At 35.4% G+C, this 20277-nt stretch overlaps 1 protein-coding gene and 1 long non-coding RNA gene across 2 annotated transcripts; both read right to left on the reverse strand.

The window, feature by feature from the left end:
- Positions 1–906: 906 nt before the first annotated feature.
- On the reverse strand, positions 907–6731 carry LOC131554164 (uncharacterized). The gene is made up of 4 exons (XR_009274351.1): positions 6591–6731; positions 5754–5902; positions 3460–3564; positions 907–1719 (listed from the first exon to the last, which is right to left on the reverse strand). It is a non-coding gene; the product is annotated as an uncharacterized LOC131554164 (long non-coding RNA).
- A 3206-nt stretch (positions 6732–9937) lies between these two features.
- Positions 9938–20190, reverse strand: msh5 (mutS homolog 5). The gene is given in 26 exon segments (XM_058799341.1): positions 9938–10313; positions 10393–10466; positions 11185–11322; positions 11434–11577; positions 11676–11750; positions 11999–12148; positions 13124–13250; positions 13334–13520; positions 13619–13706; positions 14100–14180; positions 15728–15837; positions 16269–16341; positions 16428–16556; positions 16636–16698; positions 16807–16945; positions 17035–17080; positions 17997–18079; positions 18170–18205; positions 18282–18323; positions 18325–18389; positions 18457–18578; positions 18978–19031; positions 19146–19226; positions 19552–19675; positions 19768–19857; positions 19992–20190. Coding segments are annotated over 25 exon segments (2421 nt in total). The 5' UTR covers positions 19852–19857; positions 19992–20190; the 3' UTR covers positions 9938–10207.
- Between the last annotated feature and the right edge of the window lie 87 nt (positions 20191–20277).

The following is a 20277-nucleotide window of genomic DNA, read 5'->3' on the forward strand; positions in this document are numbered from 1 at the left end:
CAAGATAAGTTTAACCCTAATATAAACAAATAATTTAACCATAAATGGAGATCTGCAACAGTGCCCCGTAATCCCGAGGTGGAAACGCTAATAATCAGTCAATGGCTCAGATCCATTTTCGAATCCATGTCAAATGCATTTCTGTGCAAAGAAGTCATCTCTGGGTCCTTTCGCCTCACACGCCTAAAAAATTGAAATAAACATTTAGTCGAACTTAGAAATAAGAATAGTCAATAAAAATGTAGTATACGTTGTATTCAGCTTACACAAGATGTCTAACTATTTTCATTCATCAGCATACAATCATAGTCATAATACTACTAAAATCCTCATTCAATTATTACAACCGCCTGTAAATTCAAAGAAACGTGACATTATGATGAGATTCGAATGGCTTTTACATTGTTAAGCAAAGACATGATTCAATTACTCGACATGGATTCTGGTCTCTAGAGGCTACAGGGCTTGAGGATTTAAACTGAAAGAAAGTCATGAAATATTCATTGCATTAATAGCTTTACATACATGTTTTTAATTACTAGTAATCTGTACTCCACAAGTCAAGTAATGGAAACCGTCATCTGGAAAAACTAAAAATGCATGCTTTATCTTCAATTCTCAATAAAAGCAAAAAGCTTTAGATGTAAATTGTTTATTTCTTTAACCATTTGCTGTAACATTGGATTCCACTGACCTTTTTGTCAGCAGCTGATGTTGAAGTGAGCGCTCCATCATTAAACCGAATGCCTTTTTAAGATACGAATGTACACAACTCACTGTGCATTTTAATAAGTGTTAAAGGTCACCAGCAGGAGATGGACAAAGGATCTAGCTTATTCCAAGATACTTTCTTCTGCGCTGTCTGATCATACAGTAAAATGTTTCAGTATATTCTGGTTGGCAAAAATTTGTTTGTTGAAACAAGCTATTCTTCCAGTTCATGACTGCTGGTGTTCCAGAACCTTCTCGCGGGTCTCCTAGATCCAGATGGTCACTTCATTAGTTTATGCCGTGACGCTACACTGGCCGTGTAAACAGCCATGACAGACCCCGCGGCTAATTGATATGAATGAATGTGGGTTTCTCACTGGTGCAGGAGTCTCAGGAGCAAAAACAGTGAAATAATTGTTGGAAGGAATGCAAATGTAGCCTTCCAACAGTGCTGGCTTGATAATTTCTGCAAGATGAATCACTCTTGCTGCCTTACTGAAACTTGTAACTTAAAAAGGAGAATGTGACTGGTAACATGACAGCTTGTGGGACAGACCTCAAATTTGCGAGTGTTCTTCTGTGAATCTCTCCTTAAAAATACATTTAAAATGATCTCTGTTGGTACCAATTATTTTCAGAGAAAAAAACAGTCAATGGAACCTTTTGGACATGCAGTGGATGCTGGGAAAGTAAGACAGTGAGCTAATTGGAGCAAAGACAGACACTTTGAAACTGACGTGTGCTTTGTTAAGTTTCACTTCTACTTGTCACACATGAGATTTGCTTGTGATTGGTATTCCTACAGAAACTCAGTGGCACAAAAAGTCTCAATTGTCCTTTCTGAAGAGTGATTGATACAAATAGAGAGTGAAGTCCTCTGAGGCATGAGTTCATGCATTCTGAGTGTGAGGTCTTGATTTTACCAAATGAAAGACAAGGATCTCTGACTCTGTTGATAAGATGAGCAGAGTGCTGCTGAACTTAATCATGACATCTTTCCGACAGTTCCTGGAGAAAAAAAAATCAAAATATATTGTTAGAATTTATATGAGTGAGTAATTAATAACAGAATTTTAATTTTTGTGTGAAGTATCCCTTTAAGAAAAACAAATAAAGCATTGACCCCCAAAAACTGATTTTTTTTTTTTTTTAAGATTTTCTTTTCAATCAATGGAGCTGACAGTAAGTATGAAATCTTCCTGTATTCCCAAGTCAACACTGAATGCTAGATTTGTCAATATTTTTAATAAATATTTGACATGGCAATACACATTATTTTTTGTATCTGACAATGTTGACATATTATGCACAAGAGAAATAGCACACGTTGTGAAAAAAGCAAGCAGGAGGTTATACCAAAAGATGAATACCTCTGAACATGTTTAATCCAAAATAACTCCTTTATACATACAAATTCAATTTAATTTGTCAGTTGTGTAGCCCTGCCATGTCCTAGTACCCCAGAAAACATGTGATGCATCTGCTCATTTTTACTCGAAATCCCCCCTGACTACATAATTACTGAATAGATAACAGAAATGAATAGAAATAAAGGTGGATTTTGGATGGTGGAGGGGTAGCAGAAGAATGGTATAAACTGCTGTTATATTGCATTGTGATTGACAGGATTAGATGATCATGCTCCACCTGAACTTTCATTCACAACAGCATTTAATCAATTCAATATACGCATTTCCCTATTCTCAAAGGTAATAATTTAATATTATACATGCACATTTCAATTCAACTCAAAGTGTTATGGTGTTAATACAATTTGCAGTGACATATATATGTAATTTTTATTTGATGTATTTATTCATTTTGCAATGACAAGCATAAAGTAACATTAATTAATAATATTGTGGCATTTACTTTTTTGTCATATAAGGCAGAAATTAATTTTGGGAAATTATCAGATGATTACACTGAGCATTGTCCCACTGCCTCCATTATTAGCCTAGACAAAGAAATCTTTATATGCACCTTCAGCCAATTAAAAGTGATTTTGGCAACCACCCATCCCTTCTCAGACAAAAGCCCGACAGAAAGAAAAGGAATCAATGTTTTTCCTCTGGTCATTGGTAACAGCTGTCCTGCTGTCCCACTGCAGTGAAGAGATTCCGAGACGATGCCAAAGACATCGGATTTATCCAAAGAGGACCAACCCCCACCGCGCAAAGCTCATACAAACCCCATCATCTACATGAATCCTATTATCACAGACTCTTGCTATAGACGGTCACACACATGCAGAGCTGGTTATTCCAATATATATTTACAGCCCTGTGTCTCATCGCCTAAAAATTTGAATTTCAAATCTCACCTCATGAATCAATGTTTACATTACCTCTGGAAGTCAACCTGACTCACATCATGACTATGAATAGCGAGTACCACGTTTGCAGCTTGTTGCCATGAAACAATGCAATAATTTAACCACAACAAAGACTCATTTTGATTGATCCAAACATCAGACAATTAAAAAAATTCACAAAAGCCAACTTGAGAATGATTATACAGGGACAAAAAATTAAAAGCTCATCTAGAAATGCTAAATTAGTGGAAGCCAAATGCAATTAAAGTTCTACTAGAGCATATCGTGCGTGCCTGTAGCTTGGTTTCATTATGGCGCAATACACCTATTCCTCTGGGCTCCACGAGAAGCCCACATGAATAAACATGAGAGTATTTTTTTGCAACACGCTAAAGGCCATGATGGCGCCTCCTCCTCTCTGACAGACCACCTACCTCTCATTAACCGAACCCAGAATGTGCTGCAACCTTCCATTCTCTGTCCCATGTCCACATTACTCTGTCATGCTCCTGTTACAGTCTGCGAGATGTTCAATGCCTCTGCAAAGACAATAAAAGATTTAAGAAAGGCCACCAATGTCTAGAACAGTCATGCAAGTGTAATTGAAATAAAACTGCTCTGATTGAACATGCAAATATGTACAGAATCAATTCAAATCCAACATAACCTATTCATGCATTATAGTTATTTTAACATGTGTGAGGGGTATTTTAAGGTTTTAGCAAGGTCTTGAGTCCTTTATTGAGTTTATAAAATGGTGGCAACAGCAATATGATAAAAAAAAAATACCAATGTAAATACATTTACTTATGTTCATTTATGCATTTTTATTTAGACATTTTGATTACTTTTATTAATAACCATAAAAATGTTCATTAACACTATATCTGAATCCTTTACGTAGAACATCTTAAAATTACGTACAATGCTTTAATTATTATAACTAATTGATAATGCATTGTATGATCTCATAAATGTTTTTAACCACAGTTACATACATTATAATACTTATCTATTCATTATTACACCTTTAGCATGTATATTCCAAAACAACCAATTTCAGATGTAACAAGCAATCTGCAAATACTATAATGCATTTTAATTGTGGTTACAATTATTTATGGCAAGATATAATGCATTACACTGTACTTTATGAATAACTTTTATAAGCAATATAGTTTTTCAGAAATTTATAAAATCAATAAGGTTTTGGTTGACAATTTTTAAACAAAAGTTAATGCCTCTTATTTTAGGTCACTAAAACCTTAAAACGCCCTCACGCATGTTAAAGTCACTGTATTGGATTTTAATTGATTCTGTACATATTGCATCTTAAATCTGTCTCATTTTAATTACAAGGCATAATTAATGCATTAAAATACTTTCATGATACATTATATATAAAGCCTACAAGTAAAGTGTTACAAAATATTCTTTTACCAATTAATACAGTAATACAGTCTAATTTTAAGCTTAAACTTTGTGCATTCATATAAAATTCAACTGTGCAGGCACAGTACACTGAGATTCACAATAGCTTTGACTGCAGCTTTTACAGGGACAGAACAATCCGTTTTCTAACGAATGATATGTAGTGCACAATCAGTCTGAGAAAGATCTTCTTTTCACAGCATTAAGCCAATAGTGACTAGCATTATAATGACAGACAAGCATGCCGATAGAGCACTGTCTTTGTTTTAAATCCCATGATTACAGGAAACAACTTTGCATTGTCTCGTCTTTTGTCTGTCTATAAGACGTGATGTGTCGAGGCTCATAGTCTCCTGCATTAATGTAACTACAACACGTATTACAGTCTCCAATGAGCATCAAGCTGTCTCGGAAAATTCAGTGGGTTGTAAGAGTGCGATGCAATTTACCTGAAATATCAATACATACATTCACACTCGCTCACAGAGGCACATACAAGGCAGAAAAACCTTATCGATTAGAAGACAACTGCAAGGGGAATGTGCTAAAGCGAGAAAGCCAGAGAGAAGCAAGAAAAAGAAATGGAAAAACAAAAGGGTTGAATATGGATGTAATGTAATGAATATTTGCATCTTCCTTATTAAGAGAAAAGAGGTCAAATTTGCACTGTTGATATGTAAATGTAATCAAATAGTCTGTAGCAAATACAAAATGACTTTAAAACACTATTTTGATGACAATTAAGCATGTTCTCCTAAATTGTCATTGTTTTGCTTGAGTATTTTTTTGTTTAAATAGCGATTCTTGTTACTAATACAGCAAATATTTACTGTATTTCAGCACAAATCAAAGACAGAACAACAAATACTATGATGACATTTTCCATTTCAATAACACATCACTGTTTTGCATTACTGTAATATGAATGAGATTTGGATGCATCTCATTACAGTAATGAAGGAGAAAAGCTAGCTATAATAAAAGGCTTTAGTTTATTTAAGCAAAATGTAATTTCTTGTTCTCAGATTACATTAGGCTGTACCAATGTAATTTCAAGCATCAGATGAGAAAATAGCTTTTTAAGATAACAAGGAAATGTACATGTTTTACAGTGTATTTTTAAACAAACAGCGAATTGAAACAGGAGAGTGAGAGAGAATACAGAAAGAGGCGTTTGGCTGCATTCATCTTCTGGCTCTTCTTGCAGTCAAAGTTGCTCATGCTGATTTTGGACCAGAATCCAAATCCTGAGCCATGCTATCAGGATCAAAGCAGCCACAAAAACTAAATTACTCACAGCAGAAGTGTGGAAGGGCTTTTTCCCAATACAAATCCACAGTTTCATTTCACTGCTGCTGATTCATTAGGATTCAAAATGCAGATAAGAACATCCTTCTTCACTTTCTCTTTCCAAACACACCATATTCCAGATCCGAAGCGTCCTTTCTGTTTAAAACAACACGGTCACATGATTATCACAGAATATCAAATTCAAACCGAGAAATGTACAACAATGAAAACTAAACTGGCTAAAATCCCAAGTAATGCACATCATGTAAACAATTTGAGAGACAAACCACTAGAGGGAGCCAAAAAGCCAATCTGCTGTCAACACCACACATCCTCAGTAACTCCCTGTAATCTTTAAACCTTAATCTCTTTTCTTGTGTTGACAGAAATCAGATTTATAAAATTATGGACCTACAACATGTTCTTGCTGCTGTGCTGTGGCCTGTCAAGTCATGTAAGGCGTATTGACATCCTATTCCTCTGTGGTAAGTGCACCTATATGTTTACATTCTGCCTTCCCTAGTGAATTACAAAGTTTTAAAGTGTTCTCAAATCAGATCAGTTTAAAGGACAACAACTGCTATGATTAAATTCATCCATGCGTGAAGATGAGTTATAAATTGACCAATGAATGGAAATAAGACAGGACTTATACGGAATACGAGTGTGTAATACTGTAGACCTTCAGAAATGCACCTGTAAGAAGAGATATGAAGAGACAAATCAGCACCAATACACAAGGGAAGTCTATCATTAAAGGAATGGTTCACCCTAAAAAGAGATTTGCTGAAAATTTTTTATCTTCATCGGAACAGATTTGGATAACATTACATCACTTGCTCACCAATGGATCCTCTGCAGTGAATGGGTGCCGTCGGAATAAGAGTCCAAACAGCTGATAAAAACATCACAATAATCCACACCACTCCAGTCCATCAATTAACATTCTGTGAAGTGGAAAGCTGCCTGTTTGTAAGAAACAAATTCATCATTCAGATGTTTTAACTTTAAACCTTCAATTCTGGCCAAAACTTTAACCACTAGGTTGCATTACGTTTTTATCTTCTAGACCTCACTTACATAACCAAGAAAAAAATAAAGAAGTTTGAAATGAAAAGATGCTCACCTAGACCAGCCAGAAAATGCAGTAATACAAGTCATGGCCAACCAAGTCAACTCCATCCAAAGGATGTCATCTTTCAATGGCCAGCAGCTGTAAGCTACCAGTGTTACTTTAATCCTTGGAGAGAACTGGACAAATTCAAGACTTTAACATTATAAATCAACTGAAGACAGCTTGATAGTCATATGAGATGGTTTTTACCTCTAAAACGTTCACAGCAACCAACTCACTACCAAGTGTCCCCATAAAACCTTTGGAGGATGACGTGGCTGTTCAAAGCTGTAGTAAAGGTGAAGCCAAAGCAGACCATGATCATCCCTGCAAGTGCCAGATTTACTAAGAGTCAAACTCTTCTGTGGCTTGCTGCATCACAGTAAATTGACTTAGAGAAATTAATGCATATGGACAAAATGGGATCAGGATTGATGCATGTAAAGTGACAGACTAAGAGCTTATCTGATGGGGCTTCATTAAAAGGTGTAAAGCATGCCAAACAATTGCTTATCGAGTCCAACAAGAGATCTGAGGGATTATCGTGGTGTTCGACATTGACCTCATACGACTCTGTGGAAATGATTTACATTATGATTTACTCTTGTCAGTTATGCATAATATGAAGTTAATTTGCATTACTGAGTACATCATTGTCAGTACAGCATTATCATTGTCTGTGGGAGTGTCGACAGTTCTTGAGCACACAGAACGAGCAGTATGAAACGTGTAGGGCGAGGGGAGATTTTCCACTAGTTAATCGATCAAGGATGGTTTCATTATCTCTGGCGGATTAAAAAAAAAAAAAAAAACGTGCAAGAGGATAATAATAGTAATAAAAACAAAAATGTGTCACCAAATATACTTGGGCTGCCGTTAATATACCGCCCAGATGTGGGAAGCACTGTCATAAGATTGTTTTCAACTCGTAGCTTTCTTTTTTGCTAGCAAATAAATCAGATCACTATTTTGATATGTTCTGGTGAAAAAAAAAATCTATTAAGAAAGCAGGCAGCATTTTAAAAACCCTTTAAATGTTGACTTTATCTTATTCTGTCAAACCCCCAGCACTCACGTGTTCTTCAGCAAGACACTAAATCCTGAGTGACTGACTGACCCTTTCATCATCTGCCTCCGCAAATGTCAAATGTCATTTTCTCCCTTCACAAACTGACAGTAAGTGGCAAAAATGAAGAGCTCTGACTTGACAAGGACCCACCTTAAATTACAATAGAAATACTTAATTGTTGTTCCAGAACAGCAGTAATCGTGTGATGGGCCATTAATGTCAACAAAAGTACCTTCTGAAATGGCTTTTAATGAAAAGGGGGAGGATTACTGTGTACAAATCTGACACAAATATAAAAAGCATTTATAACGTCATCCAAATGTCAAATGAACTGCACTTTTGGGTCAAGTTGTGATGGACAAGAGACATTATGTCTTATTTGTGGCCGCTTCTTTTTTTTCCAGTAAAAGCAGATGATACAGAGCTGAAAATGTTTTTACAGACATTTCACTTTCTTTTTGCAGGCAGATGGAAAGGTTGCTAAAATCTGTCTATATATTATGATATATATTGCAACAGCTATATCCTACTTAAGGTTTTGCATTCTTAATAATTGCGGGGAATAAAAACAAAAACATTTGTATCTTAACAAGCTATTTCTACCTGATCTGACTTTCATTAATACTTTTGCTAGTGTAATTTAGGTTGATTCAGTCACATTAAATTCTGTTTTTGACTTGAATAAAAAGTTAATCTAAATGTCAGCACACAAAAGACCTTTTCAAATAACCTGACAGACCATTTTACTCAACTGTGGAGCAGTATGCCATAAACACAGTGAGAGTAGTGCATTCATAAGCATTTCTCTATTTTTATACTATAAACAGCCAAATATCTTGTTATTCATTATGGATGTTGTTTTGGATCCATATGAAGTATCAGAGAGAGCGCAATCAGCTGCTGTCTAAAATGTGCTACATCATCACAGATATGTTTAGTGATTTAAATTAATGGTGTCAGTTTTGCTGACTTAGCCGATGCACATGCTTTGTCATTATGGCAAAATAATAGCACTTATTGCAGCTACAATGAAGGCTCTGTCTGAGCACAACCATTACAATCATTTGTTTCCTCAACACAGTTAACGGCACAAGCAGACAGTATATTCATACATTATGTTTTTGCACTTGTTAGATTGGTTAAATTCACACCTCTCAAGTCTGTTGTAATCAAAACGACTTAAATATTCAGCATCAAGTGTCACTAATATACAGTGGTGTTATTGTTAACTAAAACTAAAAAATAGTGGTAATTGAAATGAAGCTGATATAAAATACAAATATTGCATGAAAAACTTAACTGAAAAAAAAAAACTAAACGAAAATTACTGTATGAATTTAAAATATGTTTTAATTGAAGTAGTAAAATTTTGCCGTGCGTTTCCCTGAAAATAATTGCACACCTTAGAACGTTCGGCAGCCAATCAGATTCAAGCATTCAACGGCCCCGTAGTATAATAGTATATATATAATAATCTAGCAACTATCCCTAATTTTTTACCTTTGACAAACCTGGTCTACTTCACTACTGAATGGTTTTGATTCTGCAATAAATTATGTGGATGTTATTTAAGGTCCTTGTGGTGGGCGTTCTCTATCTGCTCGGTTTCCCACACAGAAGGTAATCCAACCAGAGCAGATCTTTTTTTGGTTCTCTTGCGACAGATGGCTAGAGAACTTAATTGATTTGATAAACTCTGAGCAAGTTGTTGTTTCTTTCTAATGCTGTGACAACTGATTACTTGAGGAAACTCATTAACAGTCCTCTGAAATCAAGTCAGCCCCCTAGAGAGTTAATAATTGCTGTGTTTTCTGCACCACCATTCTGTGGCAGTGCTCCTGTGAAAACAAGGTGATGAAATAAAAAAAAAGCCTATTTACAACAAAGTAATGCTAAACGCTGCAAAAACAAACATATAGCATGACTAGTATGTTCAAATCATGAACAAATTTATATTATGAACCATTTCTTTTATTGAATCACACAACAACACTAAATCAATCTGAGGAATTCATGTCCGACTCAAAGCATAAATGGTTTTGTGACAAAAAAAGGCATGTATACTGCAAGATTTAGTAATTTAAAAAAAAATCTAAACAAATACCTCAGTCATTACAATATTTTTAAACATTTCCATTTCGGAACACGAGCATGTATAATATAATTCAAACCATCAGGTTTAAATCTTTGCATTTGTGAATGTTGAATTGAAATTGAAATAAAATTCATTTCTCCTAAATTCCCTCAAAATGAGTCCTACAGTACAGCTTTGATGTTATCACAGCATCTCTTCAAGTGTTGGGAGCACCTCATCTTTCAAGTAAGAATCGGGATCCAGCTCATCCAGATCAATACTGAGGAATTTCTCCACCACCTCAACACACCTGAATCAGGAAATATATTTTGTGTAGAAGGAGGAGAGAATTTAAGAATAATAGTTTCGCTGTTCAGGCCATCCCATACCTGTTGTACTGTTCATCTGAAGATGGGCTGTCCATCTTTCTGATGATTCTTCCTGTTCTGTATAACTCTGACACCTGCATAGATGATATTTAGGACATTAAATCCTATAATGTCAAAAAGAGACTAAACAGCATGCACACATTTAACGCTGATAACAGTGATAGATCGCTATTCAAAGTTAGACTTTGAACTTGAAAACTCATGCAGATATCCACAACTTTTATTTCACAGAGATGCAGGACATTACATAAACATGGTGACACCCAGGAAGGGTACACAGTTAATGATAAATGCATATCAATGAGTCAAATTTCACAATATTCCTGGGGGAACAATCAGAGGATATTTGCATAAACAAAACAAAAAAAACATTCTAAAAACTTTAAAAGAAAAAACTGGACATGTTCCCAGGGAACAATTTCTAGGACATCTGCATAAAGTAAAAATGAGAATGAGAAATGAGAAAAACACATTGAGGAAACAGCCTTTAAAGATATGTATTTTAAATGAAATCTACAGATGCAAATAAATAAATTGCAATAAAATAAACACTGCTACTCTAAAAAACATTTTATGAAAAGCCAAATAGCCCAAAATCTCAAAATTGACCAGTGCGTGAAAAAACAATGTTTTTGCCTGTTTCTTGCCCTAACATTCACATAAGCAAGAAAAAGTAACATTTTTTAATGTTTTCAAAAAGGGAATGTTAGATACATTTTCTTATAAAAGATAACAAGTAGGAATATCTCACATCTGCATTCGATATAAAAAAAATGACTGTATCATACATACCTCCACTCCTCTCTTGACCAGGTCATCAGGAATGCCGGCCAGAGTGGCGATATTAGCTGCACAACTCGACTGGCAGACGCCGTTTTTCACTTGGTACAAAAACACCAGCTCTTCTCCTTCTATTGCTGTCTCTAGTGTCTGCAAACAAAAACAAAAAATGCACAAGTTGGTTTATTTGTCTTGAAATCACAGTGATGGAAACGGTTCATGAAAAATGTATTTTCTGGTCATAGCATGTTTCTGTGGCACCAGTAAATCCAGCAGTGGAGAATCAGAGATCAAGCCCAGCTGTATCAGGCTGTGGAAGGATGTCGACATAAGTAAGTAAGGGCACTGCGGCCCACGATGCATCCAGTTATTAAGACTTGCAGTCAGGAGAGCCAATCCATCCACCTGCATCATCAACACGCACACAATATTAGTTGAAATGCTTTTCAATTCTTGCTTTTCTATCAAGTCCTGTTTGCTCCTCCTGGTTCTTTCACACTTACAGTGTTGGTTCCTTTACCAAACTCATCCACTAGAACAAGAGAATCCCCAGTGCTGTGGTTCAAGGAACCTGTCATCTAGACAGGAATCGTAATTATTAAAAAACAGCTGAAGGATGATATTGCAATTTGCTATGTAAATATTTCAATGACTCATCAGTGGCAGTTTTGAATGGCTGCCTTGCAAACACATTTATCAAAACCAATTCAAGCAGCATGAATGAGAAACATGACACTCAAAATGGGATGATCCAAGATGAAAAAAAAAAAAGAATAAATAAAGTATACAGGGCCTTTGTATGTTCAGGAGGGTGTGATGGTCTCACCTGGTTCAAGTCCAACATGAAGGTGCTCAGACCCACTGATACAGACTCACGGCTATGCATGCGGCTGAAGATTCCATCCACCAGCCCAATCTCTGCCTCTTTAGCAGGAACATCTGAGCCGATCAGCGCCATGAACACAATCAGTCCCACCTTTAGAGACCATACAAGATGTTACGAAAATGATGAAATGCCTTCATTTAGGATTATTACCAAACAAGAGTCATGGAACCCTGACTTTAGATCATTTTTAAGTAAAGTCCATTTCAAGTAAAGTCAGTTCACTCAGTGGTCATATTTGTAACGCCTCCGGGAAGCTATTTCTGGCATGCAAGACTAATTTCTTTCAATTTGAATGGGAAAATATCAAAATGTCAAAAACTGCTTGCCAAACTCACATTTAAATAACATTTCAATTCAGCAATAAAAATCTGCCATGTACTCACCCATAAATATTGTTTCTTATCTTTAAACCTTATTTCATGTAAGATGTGTATTTACAGTTAAAAGCTTGCATCTCAGGACACTGATTGTTTCCATGGGAACCGGAGCTTCTAATGAAGCGACTTATTCCACTACATTGCACGTTGCACTTTCTCCCATTCATAGTAATGTAAGTGAATCGTCTTGGTATACAGTATGTATACCGTCTTTTTAAGTATTGTTGTGAAATTTTTAGTGCTGTCAAACAATTAATCGCGATTAATCGCATCCAAAATAAAAGTTTTGTTTACATAATATATGTGTGTGTGTTGTGTATATTTATTATGTATATATAAATACACACACATACAGTATATATTTTGAAAATATTTACATGTATTTACATGTATATATTTATATTCAAATAATTTATATTATATATAAATATATTTAAAATATAAACATAACATATTTTTCTTAAACATATACATGCATGTGTGTGTATTTATATACATAATAAATATACACAGTACACACACATATATTATGTAAACAAAAAACTTTTATTTTGGATGCGATTAATCGCAATTAATCATTTGACAGCACTAGAAATGTTCTATTATTTATTTATTAATTACTTCAGTGTATAGTCTTATGTGAAGGTCTGTGATGTTTGAGGTCTGTAATGTTTATTGCTGTGTTTGCCTGTTTTAGATAGATGCTCTTGCCGGAGGAATTTGGTCCTGTAATAACTTTCACTTTGCCTTCAGTTTCCGAGCTGATGTAGGTGTTTGACACAAATACTGGAGTACACAGCTCCAGCAAAGGATGGCTGAAAGAGAAAGAGGGATAAATATATGAACAGAGGAATAGAGAAGTCAGAAAATTCATCTCATTAGAAGAGATGATTTGTACCGTGACTCAATCAGGGCCAGTCTGTGGTTTGATGTCAGGGTTGGACAGCAATAGCTGTGATCCAGAGAAGCCTGAGCTAAAGCGATGAGACAGTCCAGCTCTGCACACAGAGACATGACCCTATACAAACAGTCGCTCCGCTGAAGCACTGAGGCCTGAAGCTTCCTCATTACCACCATCTCCAGATCTGGGGGAAAAATGACATGATTACATACAGTTTTAAAAGACATTGTAAAGGTTTTATGTAATTAATTCATTAATCAACTGAAGAAAGAAAGAAAAGACCTAAGGTGTCACAATGCAGGTCTCCCAACATGCTGTCCAGCTCTTTGGTTCGAGAGCTGCGGTAATGCAGTTGGTCCTTTGACAGGAACTGAAATAATCCACAAATTAAATGCAAAAATCAGCTCTTATCAATCCCTCAAACATTAATGAGTCAAGGTGCCTGAGATATGTACTCCATGTGTGCACATTACATTTCTGTGATTAATATTAGCTTTCATGCTTTTCAATTAAGATTTTCTGTTGAAAGGAAGCACTTTGATCCATATGCAATAATGTAGGTAAGATTTTCTAACTATAATCTTAAAAAGTAATGAGTTGACAAGAATCAAATAAAAGCACAACTAAGACTGAAATTATCTACGAAACAAAGTCTGCACAAAAAGTGGTTTCCAGTTTAAAACAAACCCTAACAAGATTATTTTAGGAAATGAACACTGTGCTGCCTTGAAAAAATTGTGTTAAAAAGTACTACCATACTCACCATGAAATTAAGACCCTCAATCTCAAAGCTCTGTTTATCCAGCATGGTGGGTAATCTTGGCAATGAAAGTAAAAATCCAATCTGTCATCCAAAACACAATGAAATACCAGGATGTCATCATGTATATCAGCTAAATAGACGTAAGCACTGGCCATTAAAATTTATACAGGCATTTGAATTTATGTTCTACAAAAATGTTTGCCTCGAAATGCATACCCAGGGTTCCCAAACCTTGGTTAACTTCAAATTCAAGGACCTTTCAAGAACTTTCCAGGTCCAATACCCTCAAATTCAAGGACTTAATATAGGGACACATTTCAAGTGAGAGCAAAGGTTACAACGTGTCACCTTGTAAGATACATTGTTACAGTTTTTTTTTTTTTTTTTGCATTTATTTTTGGCCATATGACAGAAATCTGATATTTGTTGTATTTCTGTTTTGCATAAAATTGAATAATATTTGGTACATACTACACTGTATTCTAAAATGATCTGATATTAACTTTTGCATGGATTTTATTGAAAAGAGCTTAGGCTCATGTAACCAGAAGTTTTAAGATATATGAATATGCTTTTAAGTTTTTTTTGCCTCATGGCTTTACATTATCTTAACAAGCAAAGCAATTCAACATTACATCCTTTGGATCTCTGGCAAGCCATTCTTTGTAATCTTCTTTGGTGAGTCAAATATCTTGAAACTTGCATTTTCCAGTTATCACGTTTCAGCGGTTTCAGCCTATTTTTGCAATGTTTCACGATGTGTCTGTGAAACGTTGTGGTACCATCTTAGTAGTTTTGGGTGCGTGTGAACGTCATGGCAACGAACAACACAAAGTACCTCACGTGGGAAACACTTAACATAACGCATAAATGTGCAACGTAAATCAAGCAAGCTAGTATGCACAAAGTGTTGGCGAAATAACACATTAGCGGACCGGAGGGAATAATATGGAATTTTCAAGGACCTGTATCTATGTTTGTTTATTTTCAAAAACTTTCCAGGGCCTTGAACATTTTTAATCAGATTCACAAACTTTCAAGGATTTCAAGGACCCGTGGGAACCCTGCATACCTTATGCTGCTCATTATCAATTAGCAGCTCTAAAACCTAATTCATTTTGTTATTTCAGATGGCTCAACCAATGGTATGAGTTTAGTGAAGGGCTTCATGTTTGCATAATCAATGGAGCAAGAGGATTTTAGAAGTGTTTAGGAAATCTATTTGGAAACAATCTGTATTTATGGAATTCTGTTTGGTGGCACAGAAATGTCACAAAAAATTGAAATCCTGTGAATAATTGCAGCCTATTTCACTATTAAATAAAACAGCACTGCTTGCTTCTTTTGTTAACCCATATGCCACAGTTGTTACTGCACATTACTGTCATTACAGCTGCTTGTCATTTAGCCACACTGCAGTGCACTAATTACAGAAAGAGTCATCCTGATGCGAGCTGGGGTCAAGTGGCCTGCTCAGGGTCACAATGGCCACCTCACTGACTCTTCATTTATTGGGTTGCTCCAACAAGGAATTGAACCCACAACCTTTATGTTAACAGCTCTGTGTCAACAATTAGGTTACACATCACACTTTAATGAATGGAGGGCAGCATTAATCAAGTCCTGACCAGAGGGATGTAGATGATGCTGCAGGTGGAGAAGCGAGGGTCCAGGTTTTCCAGCTCAGCGCGAGCCACGTCTGTCAGGAAATCTGGGAGACCCATCATCTTTCTTTTCTCTGTAAAGAAGATAATAAACCAAAAATGTATATAATAAAAATGAAGAGCTAACAAATTTCTACCTATCCTCCTATTTTTAATGTAAGAGTGGGTGTGGTAATTTTCAACTTCAGTGTGTGAGATTTCTTTTCAAATTATTCTATTTGTTTTCATGATATTATCGCAATCATAAATGCACTGATTTGAAGCACAAATAGCTTTTACCATTGACTGCACTTTATTATTCTTCTAGTTATTTACCTATAGTGGCAATATTAATCTTAAGTCTTGTATAAAAATAACTTAATTTCAAGTTGAAAAATAAAGTGGACAAATAAACAATAGTTTAATTTTCCTAGTTATCTGCGAATAATTTATCAGCCACCGATATATTGTGAACTTTTAGTTACTACTGCATCAGAACCAAAGAAATCAATGGAAAACCACTCACTCTCGTCAATAACAGGATCGACATTCGGCCTCACAGTGAATCGGTTCTCAGCTACACTTGCTTCAAAGTCCACCTGCAATGGAGAATGACAAACCCAAAGCAATTACATTAATTCAGCAATAATTTAACAACAGAAAATAAAATAGTATTTAGTCTCACCACTTTACTGATGTATGTGGCGATGCAGAAAAGATCATCAGTGAAGTTTTGACTGATTTCACTGAAGAGTTGGATGGATTGGGGCATGGAGCGAATGATGTCCCTAACGCACAATGCATTGTACACCGTCTGATAAAAGAGAAACATGATGAAAAAAATAACAAGCCAGGATAGGCAATAATAAATTAACTGAGTGCTGTGCCTATACCTTATATAGACTTTGCCATACGACAACCTTCGGGTTAGCGAGAGACATTTTATGCAGCAGCGTCTGTATTAAAGACAAGCTAAGAGTCACTTTATTTCTGTGGCTTCTGTTGTTTTGTAATTTGGCTCTGATTATAATGTTGAGCTTTAGACAAAATGCTGAAAACTGTACCGAGATGTTCTTGATATTCCGCAGGGAACTCTGCAAAGTGTTAAGATCAGCAAAGTTACGAGGGGATGTGAAGAAACGGATCACTTCCTGACGCCTCTTCAGAATGTTTAGATCTCGAGTAGGTCTGTGGAACCACTGCCTAAAACAAACGAGAAAAAAGAAGTCCATGTTTGGGCTTAAACACTTTTTAAATGTGCTAAATTATCTGTTATAAAACCAGGAATTTACCGTAAAAGCAGAGAGCCTAACTTGCTCCGACAGCGATTCAGAACAGCTGCAAAAAACACAATGTGGTTATTTACTCCATTCACTTTTACTGCATAGAAAAGATCAAGCATTATTCCACATTTCTTCTCATTTTGAATTGAATTTACATGAGTAAATGATGGCAGAATTTTCATTTTTGGGTGAGCTATTCCTTTAAATAATCATTTTTATATATTATTATAACTTTCCATAAAACAATGACCATTCTCAACTTCTTGACTACTCACTAAAACAGGGAATTTCAGTGTTTTAGAGGCCAGAAGAAAATATTAATGTATAATTTAGCACATTTAGAACATGTAAACTAATATAAATATGTGCAAAATATTATTTAGAAAATACAAGGTTTATATTATTGCATTTCTTCTATTCACTATAGTACTGTTTTTTTAGATTTTAATTTTTGTCTTTAAATTAGTGCTGTCAAACAATAAATCACATCCAAAATAAAGGTTTTTGTTTGCATAATATGTGTGTACTGTGTATATTTATTATGTCTATATAAATACACACACATACATGTATATATTTAAGAAAAATATGTTGTTTATGTATTAAATATATTTATCTGTATTATAAATAATAAACATGTAAATATTTGAAAAATATGTACTGTATGTGTGTGTATTTATATATACATAATAAATATGCACAGTACACACACATATGTTATGCAAACAAAAACTTTTATTTTGGATGCAATTAATCGTTTGACAGCACTGCTTTAAATATATTTTATTGTGATACAATTTTATTATCCATGTATTTATTTTAAACTTATTTTTTATTATTTATTTGATTTTATATTTTTACACCATTTTTATCTAAACTTTTTCATAGATCCCCTAGCTTTCCCTTGTGGACAACAGTTTCAAAACCCTTAAACATTAACTTTAAATGGTGCACAGAATAATACATTTTACCATAAAGACTCAATCCTTCTTTCTCTCCAAACTGGAGCTTAAAGACGGATGGATGCAGCTCAGATTTAAAGATCTGGAGTGCACTGAGGAAAGAGTGCAAACAAGTTAACAGCTCCAAAAAGTTGAATTTATAGAAAAAGGAACAAAGTATGGGTCCTGTTCATATGACCAACCTATATGTGTCTCTGTCGATGTACACAACATCTTTCCTGCAAAATAATGAACAAATGAGTTTTATTCTCTCTCTCTACAAAAAAAAGTGTGATTGATACACAAATGTCTTACACTGTGTAAGCCAAAAACTGCAATATGGGGACGCCTACTGCTGTCTTCCATGTCTAAGCCAACTCTCCTCCTCTCCAGACACTTCAACAGCCCTCCTATTGACCTCATCTACGGCAGAGAAGGTCGTCATGATATGCCCATTTATTCATCCAGCATAAAACATCTGATGTCTCACCATCAGCACTGAGTCTAATGGGATACAGGAGGAGAAATACGGGATTTTCTCGCTCTCTGTGATGGTGGGAGGGAGAGACGGGATTTGTGCTGAGAGGAGTCGCTGTCTGCTGATCTCCAGACCTGCAAAAGATGGTAGAGGATCAATTACCGTGACTGTTTTTCACTAAGCTGGTAAAACGCTGCAAAATTTAGTGCACACATATGCAGTATTTGATAATACCTCTACTTCTTACGGTTTATTTTTATAAGTATAAACGTTACACAGATCAAAGCTCTTTTTTTTTGCCATTTTTGGCATCCCCATCCACTTTTAATGTAAGGAAAAGTGCAGTATGAACAGCCTACGAAAGTTCTTTTTGTGTTTCACAAAATAACATTTTCCTCTGAATTGTGGTAACACAATGGCCATCAAAGCATTCCAATCAATGTTTCCTTCATCAGTATTCTGGCAGAGACAACCAACAGACACTGTGCAAGCAAAAAATATATGAACAAACAAAGCTATGTGTAAATACTTACCAAAGTTTGCATTTGGAAACATGACGATTTCAGGCTTATATTCCGGATTTAATTCTGAAATTGAAGCAAAATTAGACATCGGTTTGACATAAACTCGAAAATAACAATTGAGCGAGAGATTATCTGTGCTGATCACCTAAAATAATGATTTAAAATTTGAGAGCTTACCAAGCTTTTCGATAAAATCGAGCAAGCTCTGCTCTTGTTTTGCACTTGTTATTAAGACGTTTGGACTCAGCTCCTGTATGACTGAAACAGAAAATTCATGATGGGGTAAACAAACTAACATAATGACCATGAAAGCATTCCAATCAATGTTTCCTTCATCTTGGCTCGACATGCAAGTCAAGTACTCTGGCAGAGACCACCAACAGACACTGTGCAAGCAAAAAAATAAATGAACAAACAAAGCAGTGGGAGAGACACGGCTCAATGCAAATGCTCAAATGTTAAGTAGTGTGGTAGATAGACAAAAAAAGATTAAGACACCAACAGAAAGAGAGAAATAAACTACAGCGACTGATCTATGCGCCCATGAAAATACAACAGACTGTCTGCATTTGTGGTGCAGTACCTCTATCCAGCAGGTGGAGGTCGCTGTTGTCCACGGTGTCCGGCATAAAATGCAGTGTATAATCGCAACTGTCATAATAACTTAGTCCAATTTGTCCTTGTTGAACAAATACACTCAGAAAAATCTAAAATTAAACAAAAAAGGCCACATCACTTTGTTACTAACGCAATAAGTAATTTATAACTGAGATATTATGAAACAATAATAATAATTTACCTCACGGTTTCCCTCATCCCCTTCAACTTCATTTATACTCAAAGCTCTACTTTCTGGTTCTTGTAAATTACTGGCTTCAGACATATTTCACTGTGCAAAAACATTGTACAAGTAATTCATGATGGTTGAGGAAATTAAGAGTCTTTTTTTCCCCCTTTTGCCTAAATGTACTCATTAACCCTGTGAATAAACAGGTTCCGCGTGAGCAAAAACGTTAACGTTACCTGAGGCGAGTTTGTGAAGTTCGCGTCGAGAAGGATTAATCGTATGAACTGGAAAAGAATGATTAAGCAAGATATCACCTGTGCTGAACACCTAGGATAGGATATCCATTATTTTATTTTTTGTTTTGTTCTTCTGTAATTCTCGACACAAAAGTTCCTCTTCAAACCAACAGCTCCCGAATATGCCGCGAAGCCAAGCATCACAGAAAGCACGCGCAGGATTATAGTTTTTTTTTTTTTTTTAATATAAATTACCAAAATCTCCCCCACTATATATAAGAAACAA

Source organism: Onychostoma macrolepis, chromosome 15 (genome assembly GCF_012432095.1).
Source record: "Onychostoma macrolepis isolate SWU-2019 chromosome 15, ASM1243209v1, whole genome shotgun sequence".
NCBI classification, from domain to species: Eukaryota; Metazoa; Chordata; class Actinopteri; order Cypriniformes; family Cyprinidae; genus Onychostoma; species Onychostoma macrolepis.